The sequence below is a fragment of the Apodemus sylvaticus genome, chromosome 8, assembly GCF_947179515.1.
Source record: "Apodemus sylvaticus chromosome 8, mApoSyl1.1, whole genome shotgun sequence".
Classification (NCBI taxonomy): Eukaryota; Metazoa; Chordata; class Mammalia; order Rodentia; family Muridae; genus Apodemus; species Apodemus sylvaticus.
Genome location: NC_067479.1, coordinates 84,548,545 through 84,571,277, shown reverse-complemented (window position 1 = coordinate 84,571,277; position 22,733 = coordinate 84,548,545). Strand labels below are relative to the sequence as shown.

Here is a 22,733-nt window from a genome sequence, read left to right as displayed (position 1 = left end):
TGACTGATGAGTAGGCAAACTGAAGAGACTGGCTCTGCCTCCCTAGGTAGTAACTTTTCATTGTAATTCTTTATTCTTTTTGTTCCTCCCCTGCCTTTCTGGTATGCAGTACCATATTGCAACAGCAAGGGGCTCAGGCTAAGAATTGGTACCTGACTCTTAAATATGACTTCATGAAGCTATGCTCTGTAAAGACAGGTCCAGATTTGGACCTTATTGTTTGACATTGGCCATCAGAAAGGGGGAGCTGGGAGCAGAGTATGGCGACCAGAGTTGAACAGGTCAGTGAGAAGATGAGAGTGGGAGCCCCCCATGGGCTAGTTTATCTTCCTGCTCCTTTTAAGTTTTGTTTAATTTTCTTTAGTGTTTTGTTTGTTTAAATTTTAATTAACTTGTTTGGCCTCCGTGCCTTTCATGAATGTTTCCTAGAGCCAGAGCTGGTTCTGTGCTCTTGACAGCGCATGCACAGTCCATGCCTTGCATTCCTGCTGCGTACTTTGTTTTACCGCCTATCTTTGCTTGGTTTTAGTTTAGTTTTTGTTCTTTTATTTTTGTTTGTATTTTGTGTTGTTTCTGCTATATTTTCTTTTGCATTTTAGCTAAACTAAGACTTACCCTGCATGATGCCAGCTCTAGCACGCACAGCAGAGCCCTAGTCGATAAGAAGTTGCAAATCAGTATTCGAAAAGCTCGAAGCCTTCAGGATCGCATGCAGCAAGAGCCGCCATCGCAGCAGCCGGCGCAGCCCTCCGCCTCTCTCTCACCACACGGGGGCGCCCTCCCTCAGCCAGCAAGGTAGTGCTTGAGAACCTCAGTCTCTTATGGACGTCAGGGGAGGCAGTGACCAAGGGTGCTCCATAGCAAAGACTAAGGTTTTCTTCTCTAAGGTCAGACACACAAAAGCTCATTGCACAGATGGTCCTTTTCTGAATAATTCCTAGAAAGATACACAAAAAAAACCCAAAATAACAAGCTATCCAAATTTCCTGGATTTGTTTAGCAGCATGATTATTAGAGTTGTATTTATTATGTTCTTATACATGGAATCTGATTGTACCTTTCATGTTGTTGTAGTAACCATTTAATTTGGGATTTCAATGCTTTGCATCCTCACAGAGAAAATAACCATTTTTCTTGCTTTGATTAAACTATAGGGAAGAAACACAAAGATTTTCTTTGCTTGCTTCTCTAAGGTCAGGACAAGGAGAAAGTCCGGGATAGTACTGGGATAGTTCCCACATTTTAGCAGTTATAATAAAAGTAGATATCTCTCTCTCTCTCTCTCTCTCTCTCTCTCTCTCTCTCTCTCTCTCTCTGTGTGTGTGTGTGTGTGTGTGTGTGTTTTGCTGGGAATAAAACCCAGGAACTTGTATATACTATACTACTAGGTAAGCGTTGTACTAGTGAGCTATACATTTTCTGCCTCGGTTGTGGGTCTTTTTACTATCAGCTCCATTATGTTTGTTAAAATTTTTGAACATTTGCCTGGGTTCAGGTCAGAGCCAAGCACTTTCTGTTTTATTTATTATGATTACCTGATGTTATAGTAGCTGTTATTTAGCATACTTTCTAAACAAGGGAACTTGTAGAGAGGATAGTTACTTAACTAATAAGTGGTAGAAGTATAGAATTCAGTTACAGATCTGTTTACTATCAGTGTTGCATCCCTCCCTCCCTCCCTCCCTCCCTCCCTCCCTCCCTCCCTCCCTCCCTCCCTTTTCTTCCATCTTCAAGAAGGAGTCTCTTATAGCCTAGGCTAACTAGGTTCTAGAATACCTTGAACTCCTGATCCTTCATTTTGGTCTCTGGAATGCTAGTATTACAGGCCTGTTTAATACTACTCAGGTTTATTCAGACCTGTGGGTTGAACCCAAGGCATCCTGCATATTGGGCCAGCACTCTACCAATTGGAACTACATGGCTAGGCCAGGTTTTGATTAAAGTATAACATTCATGTTACAAGAGTGACTGGATGACTAAACCCACAAACATCTGTGATATACAGTTTGAGTATTTTTTATCTAAAATGTCTTGAGATCAGAAGTGTTTGTCTGTCTGTCTGTCTATCTCTGTATTTCTGTCTCTCTCTTATCCATCTGTCTCTGCCATACCAGCTCAGATTTCATTTTTTTTTGTCTTCTTTTAGATTTTGGAACACTCATAGAGATGGGTTGAACACCCTTAGTCCTGGAATCTGAAGCCTGAAATGCTTCCGGGTCCAAACTTATTTCATTATTGTGCCCATGCTTAAAACAGTTGGGGTTTGAAGCACTCCAATACGGATTTTCAGTTTCTTAATCCTCATCTGAAACTCTAAAGTTGGAAAGGTTGAAGTTTCCTCTAAGGGTGCATTTTTTGTCATACATATAAAACCGTGGGAATTAACTAACTGCATTATGTCCTGATTCCTCTCCTCAGTATTGAGAGAGCCCTGTTCTATCACTGTGAGGAGACATCTGAGTGAAGAATGGAGTGATAGTTGATGTCTGTGTGCCCCAGGAATCCAGATCACCTTGTGTTCTATAGTAACGAAGTCTTCATTTTGTTGACTGAGCTTCCCCATAGGACTGTAGGGTAGCACCTCTCTCCTTGTACAGCATCCTCGATTTTTGTCGTATAGTGTGAGTGACTTTTAGATTTTGCCTTCTGTGGAAGAAGCAATTTTTATCTTTATGTTTGTTCTTTGAGACAGGGTTCTCTGTGTGGCACTGGATGAATTAGAACTTGCTCTGTAGACCAGGCTGGCCTCGAACTCAGAGTTCCACCCGCCTCTGCCTCCTGAGTGCTGGACTAAATGAGTGTGCCACCACTACCTGGCAATATTTATCTTTTTTAATTTACAAGTAGAATGTGATTGGAATGGGACTTTGCAGGTAGTAAAGAATATTAGCAAACACTGGACTTAATAATGCATGTACAAATTTGGTGATAAATTTCTTTTCTTTTGTGAACCTGTGAACTATTGGCTTTGTTTGTGTTTGTCTTTCTTATTCTGTTCATATTGTTTGTTATTCTCATTCTGTCTCTGCCATACCAGCTCAGATTTCATTTTTTTTTTTTTGGTCTTCTTTTAGATTTTGGAACACTCATAGAGATGGGTTGAACACCCTTAGTCCTGGAATCTGAAGCCTGAAATGCTTCCGGGTCCAAACTTATTTCATTATTGTGCCTATGCTTAAAACAGTTGGGGTTTGAAGCACTCCAATACGGATTTTCAGTTTCTTAATCCTCATCTGAAACTCTAAAGTTGGAAAGGTTGAAGTTTCCTCTAAGGGTGCATTTTTTTGTCATACATATAAAACCGTGGGAATTAACTAACTGCATTATGTCCTGATTCCTCTCCTCAGTATTGAGAGTTATCATATCTGTGACTAGCTAGAAGTGTAATGGAATGAATAGTTTTTTTAGAAGATTTATTGTTAGTCAAGGCATGGTGCGACTAATTCTCTCCATTTGTTTCAGTGAACAGCCTATCACGCTCCAAGTATTGTTAAGCCAGGAGGCTCAGCTGGAACCCTGCAAGGATACAGAGCTTGGGGCCACTTCCTCTTTCATCTGCTCACCTGCTTCCTGCCCTGAATTACACTCATCCCTCATCCCAGAGTCACCTGTTTCGACTGTTTCACAGCACAGTCCCACTAGGAGATCTTCCTTGAGGCTTCTGACGTCTTTTGAGGTGGACAGCATCAATCACTCTGCATTCCACAGGCAGGATTTACCTAAAGTAACAGGTAGAACTGAGATGAATTCTCAGCATGAATGCCTGCCATTAGATGCTCTTGAAGATAGGCTCCAAGGCTGCATGGAGGACAACAGCCATTGCAGCAAATTCCCACCACATGAAGGCAGAGACACAGCTCAGGATCAGCTGTTTGAAGAAGAAAAGAATCCTGTTGACATATCCGTGGGGATGCCTTGGTCACAGTCACCAGGAGAAGCCACTTGCAAGAGAGTTATACATAGCCTAAGCAGTCCGTCAAGCTCGTCAGCACAGCCCTGTATTCCCCCGCACAGTGCCTGCCTTCCCATCATGTCTGCTGCTTCTTCACCTGTGCTTCATGCTACTGACCCCATGCGGAAGCTTAACCAACACCGCCAAGCCCAAAGTCCCCAAACTTCATTGACTTCAAACATGGTCAGAGGCAGCGAGGAGCCCTATAGGCCAGAGTTCCCCAGTACAAAAGGACTTGTCCGCTCATTGGCAGAGCAGTTCCAGAAGATTCAGAATACTTCCATGAGAGATGTTATAGGTTCCCAGGATCGAAGTTTGCCAAATTGTCTAAGGAAAAGCTCTTCTCCTTCTGACTTTATGCCATTATCCCAGGCTCCAGGAAAAGAACACTGTCGCAGGGTAAAACAACCCCCTTCTCCAGATGGCAGGGAAAGACTTCCCTGCTGGGAAGAACCTACAGGTCATTCTTCTCTTTCCATGGACTCTGGGCTTCCTAATGGTGAAACCTCAAGGAGAGGACAGCCCAGGTTGGCTGAGTCAGATATATACCAAGGAAAGCTACCCCAAGTAACAGATATTAGGCCTAAGGATCTGGGTAGTAGTGCCAACTTGGGGACTTCTTTGCCTTTGGATTCTTGGGTAAATGTCACAAGGCTCTGTGATTCTCAGGTTAAATACAGTGCCCCTGGGCCAGGAGTCAAGTCCTCCTCCCATAATTCCCATAAACCTGTAACCTACCCAGAAAGAAATCATATCCTTTTGCATCCACACTGGAACCAAGACACAGAGCAGGAGACCTCTGAGCTGGAGTCTTTCTACCAAGCCAGTCTTCAGGCCTCTTCCCATACTGGCTATTCTGATTGGAGATCACAGGATGTGGCCTGGCAGCCACTTAGCCTAGCAGGTAAAAATAACCAGTGGTGGGGACATGTAAAAACTGGAAGCCAGAGAACAAGATCAAAAGCAGGGTAATCTGTGCAGTATCACTAGCTTACCAAGAGGCAATGAAACCTCTAGCTTTCCTCATAGAGCCTTCAGGACGAGGGCTAGGCATTTTTTTTTCTTGGTCAGAATTGAAATTGGGTCAGAATTATCACTGGGAGAGCAATTCCCTCCTTGTTAGGAAATGACTACGTAAGTATTGGCTGGTGGGTCCTCCAGAATATAGGGCAAAGGACTGCTTCACAGGTCTTTGAGAGTAAGTTACACAACATGGGGAAGACTGAGAAGAGTCTTCTTTTTCTGTGTTTTAGATGTTAAACTAATCCAAAAATCAGGCTTCAGGCTCATCTTGCTACAAGGATAGTTACACTAAAGCAAGCCATTATGGCATTTTCCAGTTTTACCAAGCTAGCAATATCAAGACCTTCCCTGGTTCTTCCAGGGACTGCTGTGTGTGTTTTCTGGATATTAAATAGACTCAAGCGTTGATATTAAGATATATATATATATATATCTTTTTTTTTTTTTTTGGTTTTTCGAGACAGGATTTCTCTGATATGCACTCTAGTATAGACTTTATAATAAGATTTACTAAGTACTCTTTAGGTATACAAAACAGGTAAATATAGAAAGATTTTAATGAATGAGGAGAAGCTGGAATATACCTCACTATGCTTTCTTCTATGTGAGAGAAAAAATAGCAAACATTAAGTTCAAATTAAGTGTTTTACAAATAATAGTGTCATGATGTTGAGGTGGTTTAGTGGATAAAGGCACTTTCCGCACAAGTCTATTGATTTGAACTCAACTTGCATGATCTACATAAAGGTGAAAACAGGCTAGAGAGATGGCTCAGTTTCGAAATTCTTTCCCTACAGTATTGAACTCATGTAGCCCAAGCTATCCTCAAATGTGTGGGGACTCCTATTGCCTCAGTTTCCCGGAGTGTTAGAACTTGAGGAAAATATACTAGCTTACCACAGCCAGCTTATTTTAACTTTATGGGTATTTTGCTTGAATGTATGTCTGCATACCATGTGTATTCCTTATACCTTCAGACCAGGACAGGACATAGGATCCTCTGGAGCCACATATGTAAGAAATATCTGTGACTGGAGTCACAGATGGTTGTAAGCCACCATGTGGGTGCTGGGAATGAAACCCAGATCTCCTACAAGAGCAGCCAATGCTCTTAACTGCCCACCACAGCCAGTTTTAAAGTGCTTCTGTCACCTTCCAAAGAACTCTGATCCAGCAGCAGTCCTATGCCTCTTGCCCTTTATCCCTCTCCCTTACTCCAAGGAAACACAGTTTTCTGTATACACTGATCTGTTCTGGGAATTTCATATGAATGAAATCAATCAGTGTTTAGACTTTTATGACCTGATTATTTCTTACATATTAGTTCCTGAAGAATTATATAAACTGTTTTTGTTCTATATTTTAAATTTTCTAGTACTTTCAAGTTGCATAGAAATCATTTTATCCACGTTTAACTAAAACATTCAAAGTAGCTTTTGTTAAGAAAATTTCAGGCCAGATGTGGTATTGTACGCAATCCCAGCACTTGGAAAGTAGAGGGAGACAGATCCTTGTGTGTCCCAGAACAGTTCAGTGTACATAGTGAGTTTTAAGTCAGCCACACACACATAGTAAAACTGCATTTCAATTTTAATTAATTAGGGTTTTTGAGACAGGGTTTCTCTGTGTAGCCCTGGCTGTCCTGGAACTCATTCTGTAGACCAGGTTGGCCTCAAACTCAGAAATTCTCCTGCCTCTGTCTCCCAAGTGCTGGGATTAAAGGCATGCATCACCACTGCCCAGCCAAGACTCCATTTCAAAAAGCAAGAGAAGACAAGAAAAGAAAAATTTTAATGTATTAAAAAGAGCAAAGGTGAATGTTATAATTAACCGGAGGTGCCTAGTACCAGTTTCCATGATAATAACCTTGGTACTTCATCAATAAAAGGCTAGTTTTGATGTGGCCATAATACCTCCACACATACTTTTACTTCCTCACAAAATTCTAATTTTTCATAAACTAAACTATACCTAGTCACAGTGTGGTGGTCATTGTCACAGAATTGTGTGGTGTATTGCTTACAAGTTCATGCTGCGATAGTTTAAACAACCCAGTTTAGGTTCATCAATGCTGGTTGGTCTGCCCTGGTTAGCTCCAGTTTTCTGTGCAGTAACATGGTGCACAAGCTGATAGAGGAGAAAAGCTATATGTATATGTACTTGTTTCTTTTAAAACATATTAGGCAGTGTGTTGTTTCTTTTTAAAAGCACATTTAGTGTGGATTAAGAGATTGCTCAGTGGTTAAAATCATTGAATGTTCCTTGAGAGGACCCAGGTTCAATTCCCAGCATCCGCAAGGTGGCTCCCAGCCATCTGCAGCTCCAGTTTCAGGGGTATCTGATGCCTTATTTTGTTCTCTGCAGGTACCAGGTACATCTGTGGTGCACAGGAACACGTACAGCAAAACACCCATATCCTTGAAAAATTAGAAATGACTTGAGTTTGTTCAGTCTAAAGATTTAAGAGGCAAAAATTATGAAAATCAGAAAAAAAAGCTTTAAGACTTGGATTTGACAATAATTTCTTAGATGTGACACTGAGAAAACAGGCCCTAAATGGAAAAAGATAAACTGCTACATCAAAGTTAAAAAAATATGTTTTTGTGATCGCTGGGCAGTGGTGGCGCACGCCTTTAATCCCAGCACTTGGGAGGCAGAGGCAGGCAGATTTCTGAGTTCGAGGCCATCCTGGTCTACAGAGTGAGTTCTAGGACAGCCAGGGCTACACAAAGAAACCCCATCTCGAAAAAGAAAAAATAAACAAACAAACAAAAAAGTTTGTCATCAAAGGATGTTGACATATAGGTATGTATCATTTGTAGAGCATATAGATAGCATTAGCATTCATGAGGCTGGGTTCAGTTGCCAAGATCATAGAAATAAAATTAAGAAAGAATATTATACGGGACTGGAAAGGTGGCTTAATGACTTAGAGCACTGGCTGCTCTTCCAGGGTCAATTCCTAAGTCCACATGGCAGCTTACAACCATCTGTACCTTCAGTTCCAGGAGATTCAATGCCCTCTTTTGGCTCTTGTGGCTACTGCATGCAAAGGCTACACAGATATATATAGACGTAACACGTATACTCTTAAAATAATAAAACAATATAAAAGACAAAACAAACTAAAATAGTGTGTGCATATGCATGGGTGCCGTGTTCAATGGACAACCTGCAGCAGTTTGGTATGAGTGTCTGCCCACAGGTGCAGTACCTTTGGAGGGTAGAAGAGGGGCTCATATTCCCTAGAACAGGAGTTATAGATGGTTGTGAATTACGAGTTGGTGCTGGGAATTAAACCCAGGTCCTAAGTGTTCTTAACTGCTAAACCATTTATTAAAAAAAATGTGATACAGCCTTACTATAGCTCAGACTAGACCTGATCGCCCTCGTCCTTCTGCCTCTACCTAATAGCCACTAAAATTGCAGTTGTATGCCACCATAGCAAGCTATATTTTAAAATTATTTATTTGTTGAACAGCCTTTTAAAATAAAATTTTCTCCTAGTAAGTGGTGGCACACACCTTTAATCCCAGCATTTGGAGGCTAAAACAGGTAGATCTCTAAGTTCAAAGCCAGTCTGGTCTATAAAGCAAGTTCCAGAACAGCTGGGGCTATACAGAGAAAGCTGTCTCAAAAAACAAATAAACAAACAAGCAAGCAAGCAAGCATACACCAAGGGTGTGACTCAAGAAGTTGGTGTTTTTCGTGTTTACAAGTATATTTCCCCTTTCTACCCACTGAGGATTGAATTCCCAATGCTTCATGTATGTTAGTCAAGTGTTAAACAACTAAATTATATGGGTATAATTTTTAAAGCTCTCAGATGAATCAGTACTATTACAAGAACCAATGTATTAAGTAACAGGAAATGTTCAAAATAACTAGTCTAAGTACTGACATCAACAGTATACTTAAGCACTTTCTCTCTCTCTCTCTCTCTCTCTCTCTCTCTCTCTCTCTCCCTTTCTCTCTCCTGTGTGTGTGTGTGTGTGAGAGAGAGAGAGATATAGATACATATATCAAAGTATCATATCCAGACATGCATTATGTACATACATACATACATACATACATACATATATATGAATCAAATGTCGGTAGAGGGCAGGTACTTTTTCACAAGACATGTGGGATTTCACATAAGTACTGATGGTTGATTATAAATTAAGTGATTGAGAAAAGCTAGGAGTAAGTAGGGATAACAGAATATTACACATGCTAAATATTCCTGAAGTGAACCTGCTCAGAGAGAGAGAGCGAGAAAGAAAGAGCATCAGACGCCAATAAAATACTGTGCTTAACCTTGAAAGGCTTGAGTTTCAATTCTGGTTAAAATACCATCTCAATCAGACTCTAGAACTCATTTCCCTATTACATCAAAGGAAGAAGGTTTGATTTACAATAACCATGATCATTTAAATTCTGATCTAAACTAGAGATATCAATTCCTTTCTTACCATACTATGTTAGAGAAGATCACTCTGTCAGACAGTTTCCTTTATAGATTAAAAGTATTGGGCCTGATTCTGAAAACAAAGCTCATTTTATTCATAAAGAGAAATGTTGATGGATGACAATATTCAGCTGACTGTCCTTACAGCTCCTTTCCTGGAAATGTCTTCAGTAGTTTTGATTTTTGTGACCTATAAGAATTTATCCATATTCTGAAACTGGCATTTATAGATTCAAAGAGCATGCTTCTCCACTTAATTCAGAGATGCATTTAATTACTTAATGAGAGAACTCCATGTTTGTTCTTCCAGGCTCAGGGTCTGGAGGACAGGCAGCTTCACCTTGGTTTTGTTTTTCTCCTTAGGCTCTGCAGATGGCATGGGGAGGAGACTGCACTCAGCCCCTGGTCTCCATCTCTCGAAGACTCCGGCAGCAGAAATGGAGCATGTTCTTCATGAGCCGAGCACAGTGCCTGTCTCTCAGGTATCAATGTCTAGTGCTAAGGTGCTGGACTCAAGTGGTAGTCTAGAGAGGAAGGCATGTAGAGAGGCTAGTGGAAGTGGTGCTGGGTCAACAGGACAGGAAACGGGAGGCTGCAAGGATCAGGGAGTGCCAGCTGAGGGAGACGAGGTTATCACCAGCTGACTGATCAGCCCCCTTTGCTATCGAACTTACTTGTTAATTGTGAGTTGTAACTAGTCTGGCTGTGTGTCTGTGTGTTTGAAGGCGAGCTGCTTGCCCCAGGGCAACCGTGAAGCAAGCAACAGTGGCAGGAAGGGTACAGGGCAGCGTACCTTTCAAAGGCACAGTTTGCGTGATTGGTGTTCTCTAGTTAGTATAGACCTCTAATATGTTTGTGAATGAATCAACTCCAGTGAAGTCAGCACTCTTGATAATCAGTGATTGGCTCTATAGTGATTAGCCACATTTTCAGAATGTCAGTTCTGAGAGGAAACTTTATATTCAAACTATAACAAGAGTTATGGAAGCCTTGAGAAACTCTGAGAAGCAAAATCTGCGGCTTGAGTGTGACTCGCTGTGCCCTGAGAAGGAAGGAGCAGATGAGAGGTGCTGTCACCTCCTCTCCAGCTCAGCACACGGCTGAGTGCGCCCCAGGAACTTTTAAATCAGAGTGAAAAATGATGAAAAAAACCTTCCATTTTGAGACTTTTTATTTTATTTTTACTTTATTTCTCTGTTTTGGTTTCTTCTGAGACAAGGTTTTCCTGTGTACATATCCCTGGCAATTATCTGATTCACTCTGTGGACCATGCTGGCCTTGAATTTATGGTGCTGTCCTGTTTTTACCTTCAATCTTTGGGGATTACTGTCCCTGTTAGATCCAAGGAGTAGAGATCAATCAAAAAACTCAAGTATTATTGGTTAAGTTTATAAGTAGTGTACTCTTCTGAGAATTTTATATACTTTTCTAAAAACAAGTTGAATTTTCATTACTATAAAGGTCAGAATATAAAGTATCCTGCTTGTCTACCAGATTAATTGGATAAAAATGTAGAAACAGGTTTTATTTTGTTTGATTTATTATTGATGTTGTTTTTATTATTTACAGGGTCTCATGTACTCTGGCTAGTAGAACTCACTATGTAGACCAGGCTGGATTCCACTGAGAACTGCCAGCCTCTGCCTCCAGAGTGCTGGGTTGAGAGGCATGACCACTATACCAGGCTTACTTTTTATTTGCAGTACCAGGACTGAACTGCAACCTCACGTGCTGGGCAACCCTTCTATCACCTAACTATATACACTAAACCCCTTAAAATGGGTTATAAATACATGGTACAATTAAAAGGTTCAAGGATATATATATCTCCATCCAATTTCCCTCCCAAAAAGAACTCTAGGATCACTGTGTGTAGGTTCCTAAATGAACATTTCCTCTTCCTTCTCCTTTTTTTCCCTTCTTTCTCCTATTTCTACTCTTCCTTTTCTTCTTCTTCATCTTTTCCTTCTCCTCTTCATCTTCCTTGGGAAAATGTAATTTCCCTGGCATAGCATTTGTTCTGACATATCTTCAATGCATTTAATTGAAATATTTTCCCAAGAGAGTTGGCTTCTGTCTAGTGTATCATGCAATTATTTATTGATTTAGTTATGCTTTTCAAATAATGTGCTAAATAAGTGATCCAGTCTCTGGTTTCATGGAGCATTTAGTCTACTGCAGGGACACATAAGCACACAAACAGTTCTATAATGTGATTAAATACTAGCTTCCATGAGACCATCCTAGAAGAGGTGAAATACCAGGGAGAGGTTCATGGAGAAAGAACAGTGAGTCTACCAGGTACCTGGAACTGAAACGTGTTCACTAGATTAAAAGAGAATAATTGGTATGACAAGACTTGAAAGGCTGACGAAGAGAAGCCATAGCAATACTGACAATGATAGGGAGGAGTATAAGCAGGAGTCAGATCATAGATTACAGAGGATTCCGTAGGTCACACAGGAGTGTGAGAGCATAGGGAGAAGAATATGTTTATATTGAAGAGTCAGGAAGTAAAGGCAAAATTGGTGTCTGCCTGCCTGCACATGGGAAAGAGGAACCAAGAATGATATTCATGTCTTGTTGGTTGGTAATTATGTTTGAGAGAATTAAATATACTTAAATTTGGGTATATTATTCACTACTGGAAATAGCTGGTTAGGTCTGGATATGAGACATGGGTTAGAAGTAGAGAATTGGATTGGGATTCCTTGCCCCTGAAAAGAGGGAAAAAGAGGAAATGGGCCAGTACAGATTTATGAAGAACATCGTATTTCAGGTGGTTCTTTTTTTCTGAACAGGCTTAAAACAATACAGAAAAGGTGACAAGAGCTCAAAGTGAATGTGGTAGTGTATTCCACTAGAAATCCTTTCTCTGTGACACGTCCTTAAACATTATGAACATAGCTGATGATATAATACACATTCTGCCCTTGAATAGCTTGTAGCCTATTAAATGAAACTAACTAAACTAATACATTGATATAGATCAATGTATTATTTACTAAGTACTTTAGGCTGGTGTATATGTATTATTTGCTAAGTACTTGCATTGTTTCAGATGTTAGAGATACTGAAATTAAATGTATTCTACTACAGGAAGAAAGACAATCATCAATAAACAAATGATATAACCCAAGACAGCAATAATTACGATAATGAAGAATATAGTAAGTCAAGGGAATAAGGAGTTAAAGAGGTGATATGGTTTTTTAGGGCTGCTTTTGGTTAGGATAGTAAGAGGTAGTGAGAGGAGTTAACATTTCATCAAAGACTCCAGTGATAGGAAGTTTAGGGGCCTGACCCACTCACTATTCCTGGTAACAGAAAAGCAAGTGTAAAGGCCTGATATAGGATGAGTTGGTGTGTTTGTGAAACATTAAGAAAAACTAGGTGAGATGAGGCTTGTCTATAGTATTTATACTTGTGAGGTTAAGGTTGGAGGGTTTTTGTTTGTTTGTTTTGTTTGTTTTTAAACCATTTTAGTGCTGAGTGGTGGTAGCAGCGATCCAGAGGCAGAGGCAAGTAGATCTGTGAATGAGAGGCTAGCCTAGTCTACAGTCATTCGAGGACATCCAAGGTTACACAGAGAAACACTGTCTCAAAAAAATAAGACAAAAACAAACAAAATTAGATCCTGGAGATATAGACAGCTGTGAACTGCTATGTGGTTGCTGGGAATTGAACCTAGGTCCTCTGGAAGAGCAGCCAGTGCTCCTAATCACTGAGCCTTTTCGCCAGCCCCATGAACCATCTTTCCAGCCCTGAGGCTGGAGTATTTTAAATTTGAGTCAGCCTGGGTTACATAACAATATGCTGTCTCCAAAATAATAAGTATAATATGAAAAAAAAAAGTCTATAAAGAACAGAGACTATAGATGATTAAGTGAGAAAGACCAGCTATGCAGTCACACAGGACCTTATGATAGTTAAACAAGTAGCTGGAGATGGAAGATCAGATTAAGGCTTCTGCAATGGTCCAGACAAATTTAAATTTCTCCTTATGTAGAAATATCTCTTTGACCCAGGGGAATGAGAAATAAGAAGTTAAGGGCAAAACCAGTATTTATGTCTAAATAACTTAGAAAAATGTGGTACAAGGAGAAGTTTGGAAAATTCTATTCAGTTTTGAGTGTTTCAACTTTTTTGATATAAATGAAATCTTTCTGGGTCGTTAACACAAAAGTGAGTGGAGCCATGGCAGAATCTCAGCAGGGCTGGGAGTAGGAGTGTGACCTGCAGAGGGGCGGTGTGGACCAGAGCCGTGGCAGGGCAGAGGAGGGTCCAGTTCTGTAGTCGGCAGGTACTCTAGTGCCCAGTGTAGATTCTTTTCAGCCTCCTAGCTGTTTAAATACCTATTTGCCTCTCCTCCTGTCTCCTTTATTTCTTGGGGTGAGGGGGTATTGAACCCAGGACCTACTCTACAGTTGAAATAAGTCCACAACCCTCATTTGGTTCATGCTTGTGGTTTCTTCCCTTTTTTTCCTTTATTTGAGATATGGTATTGCTTGTGTAGCCTAGACTGGCTTTGAACTCACTATGTGGGCCAAGCTAGCTTTAAACTCAAAGCAGTCCTGCTCAGTCTCCTGAGAGCACCGTCGATTATAGGTGTGCATATATCAACATGCTCAGCTCTCATGTCTAAGTTTCTACTTCAATATCTTCAATTATACATTTAGCATTAAAGTGTTTGCTAAAGATCCAAATGGTGGACCTAGGAAGGTAGAAGTTGTGAGGAAAGTGGTAGAAGAAGAGGGTCTTAGGAGTTTCCTAGGAGGGCCCTCAGGTAATGTGTGCAGTATTGTGAGGCTTTCTCTGGAAAGGGTGTGTTGTTCTCTGGTTCCTTCTACTCCCTCCTGCTTGCATCACTGTGTTTATCCAACCATGTCCTGCCATGTTAACCCTCATCTTTGTGGTTTTTTTTGTCTTGTCTCATTATAAGGATTCATCAAACGTGAGGAAACAGACTTTGGAAACCGGGCACCATTGTTCCAGCTCCTCTTCCCTCCCTGTCATCCATGATCCTCCTGTAGTTCTCCTTGATCCTAAACTCTACCCTCCCCAACCACAGTTCCTGTCCCCAGATGTCCTGATGCCCAGCGTGGCAGGGGAGCCCTATAGACCCCCAGGTAACACCCCCAAACTAATATTATCTGCTAAAATGTGATTCTTTTTCAGGGTCAAATCAGTATACCTCCTGGGAAAGTGGGTATCCCCAAGGTGGAATGGAATAAAAGACATGGATTACTGTTTTAAGACCAAGCACTGAGCTTCATGAAGTATGACTGAATAATTTTTTAGATACCTTGCTTCACTCATGAGTGTGAACTAACCTGTTTCAGTCATGTAGGAAAAAGCTTTGAAGTGTCAAACTGTAGTTAATAACTACTCTTTGACATTCCCCAAACTGAAGTGACATCTCTTTTAGCTAGTTTTCTCTCCTGTTATTTCTCAGCTGAGGGATGATATAGGACAGAAGTAAATGGAAGATTGGGAAGACACTGTACTTTGAGAACACATGTCACATGCATAGACCCAGATGGTCCACAGGAAGGTGGCAGCACCCTTCTGTCTTTCATTGACCTCCATGGAAGATGTTCTTCTTTTAATCCTTATGGGTTTAACTTATATTTTAAGACTCTGGTTTTCAATGGGAAAGAGGACATACTACTTGGTACTTAATGGATGCTGGACAAAGATTCTTTGAAACATTATATAGTGCATAGGGAAGTCCTTCTATCCTCAATAAAGAATTATCAGCCCACCATAAGTGCCATAGTGAAAGAACGATTTTCTTCCTATATTGTGTATGAGGTAAGTATGGTATGAACAAAAGCAGAGATCTCAGAAACTGAACAAGGATTTAGGTAGAGGCCATCTAACAACAGTCAAGGCGCCATGTTAAATTAAGCCGAGTGGTGCACGCCTTGAATCCCAGCACCTGGGAGGCAGAGGCAGGCAGAGGCCTGGTCTACAGACTGAGTTCCAGGACAGCCAGAGTTACACAGAGAAATCCTGTCTCAAAAAACAAAAACAAAACAAAAAACCAGACGGGGGGGGGGGGGGGGGGGAGGGGACCGCAGGGGAAGGGGAAGAGACAGAGAGAGACACACCCAGAGAGAGAGCACACACAAAGAGAAGCCAAACAATCCAGACAAGGGCGGTCCACATCTTTAATTCCAGCACTCAGAAGGCAGAGGCAGGAAGATCTCTATGAGTTCGAGGCCAGCCTGGTCTACAAAGTAAGTTCCAGGGCAGCAAAGACTACACAGAGAAACCCTGTCTCCAACTGCCCTCCCCCCCCAGGAATAAAATATAAATCTTAAAAAATGAAAAGCCAAGTAGAGATTTTAGTGTAATTGCTATATGAGGTTGCAAGGGGAATTGTAAATAGATTTGTACATGTGTGTATATGAGTATGTTTGTTATAGGAGAATTGTACTGGAAGTAATTATGGCAATATCCAGAAGACTGTTGCATTTCCCGTAATATAGAAGAGATCGATTTTGACATAATATTTGGGAGTTCTTAGGGTTAAGGGCATACCTTAATGATAGAGTGTTTGCCTAGCATGCACAGGTCTTGGGTTCAGTTCCCAGTACTGGAGAAAAAATTTTTAAAGAGAATATATATATTAAACCTAGGTTTTTTTTTTTTTTTCCTTCTGTATGTATTCTTGGAGGAGTAAAGGTTTGGGAAGTAGATTTATTTTCTAAAGGTGCTCAGCATTTGGGTTTCTTTTCTCTTCTCAGGAACTTCAAGGAGTGTCCAACAGTTTCTGGCTATGTGTGACAGGGATGAAACTCCCCAAGGGGTCAAGTACACAGGAAGGACTTTGAACTACCGAAGTCTACCTCATCGTTCCAGAACTGATGCTTCCTGGGGACCAGGGTCAGAGACCAACCAGCACATTGGGGCCAGAGTCCTAACTAAGCCAGCATGCAAGCCTCAGCTAACCTACACTGCCACACTGCCAGAACGACATCAGGGCCTTCAGGTTCCTCATGCTCAGTCCTGGGGGAATCTTTTCCAATCATCCTCCCATCCTTCTGCTGTTCACCCAGAGTCCCCCCCATCCAGCAATCTTCATGTACCCCTTAGGTCAGCTTGGAATTCGGGTCCCGTTCTGGGGTCCCGAACACCTGGTCCTCGAAGAATAGATATGCCCCCAGATGATGACTGGAGACAGAGCAGTTATCCCTCCCAGTGTAGACATAGGAGGACAGGAGAGGAAAGAAGTATGCTTGTTCTATCAAATGCCGCTGGAAGAGAGCAGAACAGGGTGAGATTTTTACAGCACAGCAGGTGGTAAGGGTTACCCTCTCCTGTCCTGGAGCCACACCTTTCTCTATAAAAGCATATGGTGGCCCAGTGATACCTTGTATCCTGCCAGGTATGCTAGTTTTATCTCAACATAGACTTGGCCATTTCAGCCCAGGCATCGTATGCTTATAATTCCAGCAGTTGGGAAGTCGACGCTGGAGGATCAGCATTTAAAGGCCAGAGACTCTGCAGTCAAAACAGACTGGGCTTGTTTTTTGTTTGTTTGTTTTGGTGGTGGTGTTTTGTTTTAAAGAAGAGAACCACCACAACAGAAAAGACATTGATTTTTTTCTAAGGGTGTTTGCTTCTTTGAGAGGGAATATTTGAAATTCCAGCTTTAGAATTGGGGATGTAGCTCAATTGGTAGAGTATTTTTCCTAACATGCACATCACCCATGGCTATGTCCTTAGAAGTGTGAGACTGGGCATGGTGATGCACAACTGCCACCCTAGCACTTGGGAGATGGAGGGAGGGTGATCAGAAGTTCAGGTCCATCCTTGGCTACATAGCAAGTTCTAGGCTAGTCTGGGCTACTTTATTTCTGGTTCTTTTAGCCCCCGTCTCCATCAGAGCCTTCATCTTCTGGTCCTACTATATTCCCAATTTATACTCTTTGTTTATCCACCTGTCCATATTACCTAACTGTCTTCTCTTCCCTATCTCCTATCATGGAGAGGGGCATTTATCCCTATAGTCAGGTTTCTGACCACATCCTTAAGGGAAGCCCAATTGCCCAGGTATTATGGCCTGTTAGCCTTCCTTGTGACTCAAACTTTAGGCCTAGAATGTGGAGCTGCCAATATAATATTTGCCCTTCTGAACAGATGGAGCTGGGCACACTAACATACCTTCCTGTCCTCAGTAGCAGGGCCATTACTGCTACAGATGGAGCTGGGCACACTAACATACCCTCCTGTCCTCAGCAGCAGAGTCATTACTGCCACTTGCTCAGTCACCGTTGTAAACTCTCAAGAGTCAGCTATTTTAGGGCAAAGCATACTGTTTTTGTAAAGTATTTTTCATTAATAAATCTATAAGATAGTTGTATTTAGTCTCTTGTCCTTCACCTGTGTATGTCCTTGCTCTTTTCTTCTGGGGTGGGGAGGCCTCGACATTTGTATGAAATGGCTTTGGCCAAGTGAAAGGGAATAGCCAAAGAGGAGATTAAAAAGACACACTCCCTGTTGGGAGTCAACATATTCTTAAATAAGAGTCATTCCCTTTTGTTACAGCTGCTAGAGCGTTAACTATCCCTCTCCTGCCTGGGACACTCAGTGCATTACATACTCCATTCCTCCCCTTGTTTTCTGGCTATTCAAACCACTTTGACAGGCTCACTTCTGGTACAGTACCAGTCTTGGTGCCCTTCCTCTCTGCATTACAGGAATGTGATGTGCCTCCAGTCCCTTGCTGCCTTGCTGTTGCCCCACTCCCTTTCCTTTCCCCTTAAGAGTCAGAATGTCTCTGTGATAATGAGATTTGTCTTTACCCACGACATGCTCCCAAAAGTCTCTTTCCTTTAAAAAGTATTTTGTAGTGGCTGGAGAGATGATTAAGTGAACAGACTGTTCATTCATTGGACCTGAGTTCAGTTTTCCGTACCACATAGTGGTTCACAACATTTGGTAGCTTTAGTTCCAGGGAATATACCTCACTCTTCTGCCCTCCATGGGGACTGAACACATGTAGTGCACATACATTCATGCAGGCAAAACACGTAAACACACAACAGAAAATAATTTTGTAGGTTCTCTTTGCAAAGAATGTCCATTGGGTTTTCCCTCCTTATTTATTCCAGATCTTGTTCTCACTGATGGACACAAAGAATTAGCAGATGCTGAGAATGTTGCTCCTCTGCCTTCCTAATCATCCAGGACAGATTCTGAGCACAGGTGTTATTGAGTAATAGGATCCAGAGGTCTTTCTTGTTCCATCCTATTTAGATGCTGTAACACAGACACATGGGTCTTAGTAGATCTCCTGGCCCCTGGACCTCTCAACACCGCTCATGTCATACACATTCCTCTAACCTTTTGTAAGAATTGCAGTGACTGTGCATATGAGGAGGACACATGAAGGCTAGAGTAAGTTGTAACAGTCAGTTCTCTTTTTTCACCTTGTGTGCCCTGTGGTTCCATCAGTGGGGTTGGGGGCATATCCCTTTACCATCTGTTCTTTTTGTGTGTGTGGGAGGAACAATCTGTTCTTGTTTCTTGACCTCATGGATGCTGGTCAACTTGGATCTATTTCTGTAAGTTGTCAAAACCCAAATTGTGTGTATATACAAAGATAAGGAACTAATTTTCAATTTTCTACCTACTTAGTCTCTGCTTTCCATTTTTTCTTTTTTCTTTCTTCTTTCTTTCTTTCTTTTCTTTTCTTTTCTTTTCTTTTCTTTCTTTCTTTGTTTTTTGAGACAGGGTTTCTCTGTATAGCCCTGGCTGTCCTGAAACTCACTCTGTAGACCTGGTTGGCCTGGAACTCAGAAATCCGCCTGCCTCTGCCTCTGCCTCCCAGAGTGCTGGGATTACAGGTGTGCGCCACCACTGCCCGGCCATTTTTTCTATTACATTTATTTCTTTACAAGTTTTAGTAGAGGTCAGACTAGAAGGAATCTAATTCTTCTTTCCATTGACTCCTGCCATGTGGATTCATCCTAAGGAACTAGGTCACCATCCTTGGCTACAAGCACTTTCATCCATCTCTCTGGCTTCAAATCTATTTGTCCAGTGAATTAAGAGGCTATGGCCTTTCCAGGTGAATCTTATAGGTTCTCTGAATATCTCTTAGTGTCATTCCCTTCTTTTCTTGCCTTGTTTTGGTTCTTAAATCGTGGTGCTTAGACTTTTTCAGCTGAATTTATGTGCCTTCAGATTCTTCCAAACTCTCAAAGCAAGGGTAAGAATTCCATACACTCCCCTACGCCCCCCCCCCGTTTTGTTGAGACATTCACTTTGTTGCCCTGAGTGGTTAGACCTAGCTAGACTTGAACTCACAGAATTCTGCCTTCCTCTGCCTCCTGAGGTCTGGCATTAAAGGAAAAATTCCATTTTTGTCTCTAGTCATACTATTATCGCTCAGATTTTGTAGATAAATTGTCATATATTTGTCTAGTAGTGGGAAATTCTGAGATCAAATTACATCTCTTCATTTTCCTGGGCTCCAAAGCGGCCAAAAAAATGTCCCTTTTTTCCTTGCATTTATCAACAGCCCCTAAGTCTAGTCGGCAACCTCTCTTTGCTGTCTTGTCTTTCTGCATGTAAGGAATTTTTACCTGATCCCTTGGACTGCTCCCGTTTCTGTAGTAGCTTCAGTAATTTTGCTCAAGTCCCTGGAGCTTGTCCCGCCCCCGCCCCCGCACGCGCGGTGCACGACGGTCTTAGCCCCTCTGAAGGGAAAGAGGGTCCGCCATGTTCCCCGGCGGCGCCGCCGCTTGGCTCTGGTAGCCGCCGCCCCCGCCCCCAACCCCGCCCGGCCCGGCACCTAGCCGAGCCCCGGGCCCAGCATGGCCGCCCCGGAGCCGGCCCGGGCCGCGCCGCCCCCTCCCCCGCCCCCGCCGCCCCCTCTCGGGGCCGACCGCGTCGTCAAAGGTGAGAGGTACCCGAAACCCTGGGGGCCTGGAGTGAGGTGCAGTGTGAGGGCGGGCGGGAGTCCGTCCCCTCAGGAGCGGGCCCGGCGGGGCGGGCGAGTGACTGGCTGCCTCCCTTGGGGAGTGGCCCCTGGGCGGGTCCCCGCTGGGCCGGGCCGAGGCGGTGGCTGCTCCTCGGTCTCCCGCTCGCCCTGCAGGCCCGGGCGGGCGTTCTGCGCGTGGTGTTGCTAACGCTAACGCGGGGTTAGGGCCGCCCGCCTCCGTAAGCCCCTTTCTTTCCTGCTTTGCCTGTTACCGGTGCAGCGTCCGCGTTGAGCTTCCGGCTCATCGACAGCTGCACTCCAGGCTTGCCCGGGTGCACCGAGGGGCCCCGGATTCCCTTAGCCGCACGCCGTAGGACTCGCCCGGGTTCTGGCCCACGCCTGCTCCCGAGTGACAACGCCTAGCTAGCGCCAGCCGCAGGGGGTTTGCGCTCGGCCCTCAGATGCCACCCCTCGCGGAAATTGGGAAAACCGCATGGGACTGGACAAGGGTGAAGGATTCTGGTGTGACCTAGGAACCAAGACTTAGCTGCAGGGCTGGGGAGAAAGCCGTATTACAGAGAAGAGGCAAGAAAGTCCCATGTATAGGAAGTGGTAGCTATTTTAAAAACCGTCAGCATTTAACAGAAAGGGTTTTACAAGTCGTCTCTAATCACACGATATATTCTTTAGAAGGAAAAGTGAAAATGTGAGCCAAGGAGGAGTTAATGGACGTTTTTGTACTGATAAACAGATTTATTTAATATAAACTGAGAGGCAATTGAGAGTTCCTTAAAAGTCCAAGCTCTCAGAGAGGGCCCATCTACCACACTAATACTGTGGATATTGGTAAGAACTGAAGTTATATTTCTTTAGTGTGTAGTCAATAAGCAGAAATCGTAAAGTGAAGATCTCGTCATTTAGATCATGTTAAAGTTCAAATTCAGTGTCTTTAATTTAGACTGGCACAGTGTTTAAATACTGTTAGCTTTGTCTTGAATTGTGACCATGGTTTGCCATTAAAATATTTGAAAACCTTTTCTCCTGTGTGTGTGTGTGTGTGTGTGTTTGTGTGTGTGTTGTTTTTTCGAGATAGGGCACTTCTCTGTGTATCCCTGGCTGTCCTGGAACCTAGTCTGTAGACCAGGCCGGCCTGGAACTCAGAGATATGCCTGCCTCTGCCTCTTCAGAACTTACACTAAAGGTATGCGCCGTGTGTGTGTTTTCTGTTTTCAGTCTGCATTTTTGTTTCTTAAAGCATGACATATTTTTGAACCTAGGATTATGTGGTTGGATAAGGCATTCGAATGAACTAAATAGGGCTGGAGAGATGGCTCAGCGGTTAAGAGAACTGACTACTCTTCCAGAGGTCCTGAGTTCAATTCCTAGCAGCCATGTGGCAGCTCACAACTGTCTTTAATGGGATCTGATGCCTCTTCTGGTGTGTCTGGTGACAGTGTACTTATAAACATTAAGTAAATTTAAAAAATAGAATGAACTAAATAGTTTATGAGCATCTTTTTCTGGAATTTTTTTTTCCTTTAAGGAAAGAGACAACATCAGGCATTGATCCTATAAATTTCTGTAATTTTATAGGCAGGGGGCCATTTGAAACGGAGGCCATTGCCTGCCTCTTCGTTTTCTTAACTATATTTCCTGTATGCTTATTTTGCTGGATACTTTTCACCAGAATAATAGCAGAAGTAACTAGTCACATTCCCAAATCGTGTATTTATGTTGTCCTTATGTGGATCTTGTTCCTTGTCGTTTATGTAGCAGTCTTTTTTCCATACTGCTTTAATGAAGGAAAAATGAGTTTCCAAACATAAGGCAGATTCCTTAGTCTAATAGGTTAGTGAGTCTAATACATAGCCATTTACAGGTTATTGTTTTGAAATGAAAACCATTTTCTTAGTAAGAAAGGAGCTTGCTTGGGAAATTTCAGTTATAAAGCTTATGGTTAATGCATGTTGTGTATTGTATTTTCTTCATGTGACAACTTTCATTACCATGTGGAATATATTAGAACTCCTGATACAGTGGTGGCACATGCCTTTAATCCCATACCTCTGGAGGCAGAGGCAGGAAGATTGCTGTTAATTTTGAGGCCAGTCTGGTCTACATAGCAAGTTTCAGGCTAGCCAGAGCTACATAATACACCTTGTCTTGAAAGATAATTAAGTAAAACAACAACACATAAGTAAACTTTCCTTGGAACTTTTCTTGTCTTTAAATTTTAGGCTCAACACTTCTTTTCTGAAGACCTTTATTTTATGGACATGTATTTTTTTTTTTTAGATTGATTTTATTTTATGTGTATGGATGTTTTGCCACATGTGTATAGTACCCCATAAAGCCAGAAGAGAGTG

General features: G+C 42.3%; 2 protein-coding genes and 1 long non-coding RNA gene across 8 annotated transcripts in view; 2 read left to right on the top strand and 1 right to left on the bottom strand.

Moving 5' to 3' along the window:
* Positions 1-17,799, top strand: part of Usp54 (ubiquitin specific peptidase 54) — an 88,991-nt gene extending 71,192 nt beyond the window's left edge. For all 3 annotated transcript variants that reach the window (XM_052189824.1, XM_052189825.1, XM_052189826.1), the window contains 5 exons: positions 600-795; positions 3,463-4,856; positions 9,795-9,913; positions 14,374-14,560; positions 16,184-17,799. In XM_052189824.1, coding sequence (XP_052045784.1) covers positions 600-795; positions 3,463-4,856; positions 9,795-9,913; positions 14,374-14,560; positions 16,184-16,743 — 2,456 coding nt within the window. In that variant the 3' untranslated portion in view covers positions 16,744-17,799. The remainder of the gene's footprint in view (positions 1-599; positions 796-3,462; positions 4,857-9,794; positions 9,914-14,373; positions 14,561-16,183) is intronic.
* LOC127690489 (uncharacterized) lies at positions 789-20,798 on the bottom strand. Its single transcript, XR_007979154.1, has 3 exons — positions 20,640-20,798; positions 3,609-3,719; positions 789-937 (listed from the first exon to the last, which is right to left on the bottom strand). It is a non-coding gene; the product is annotated as an uncharacterized LOC127690489 (long non-coding RNA).
* Ppp3cb (protein phosphatase 3 catalytic subunit beta) overlaps positions 20,131-22,733 on the top strand; it is a 53,233-nt gene continuing 50,630 nt past the window's right edge. For all 4 annotated transcript variants that reach the window (XM_052189831.1, XM_052189828.1, XM_052189830.1 and 1 more), the window contains exon 1: positions 20,131-20,345. In XM_052189831.1, coding sequence (XP_052045791.1) covers positions 20,261-20,345 — 85 coding nt within the window. In that variant the 5' untranslated portion in view covers positions 20,131-20,260. The remainder of the gene's footprint in view (positions 20,346-22,733) is intronic.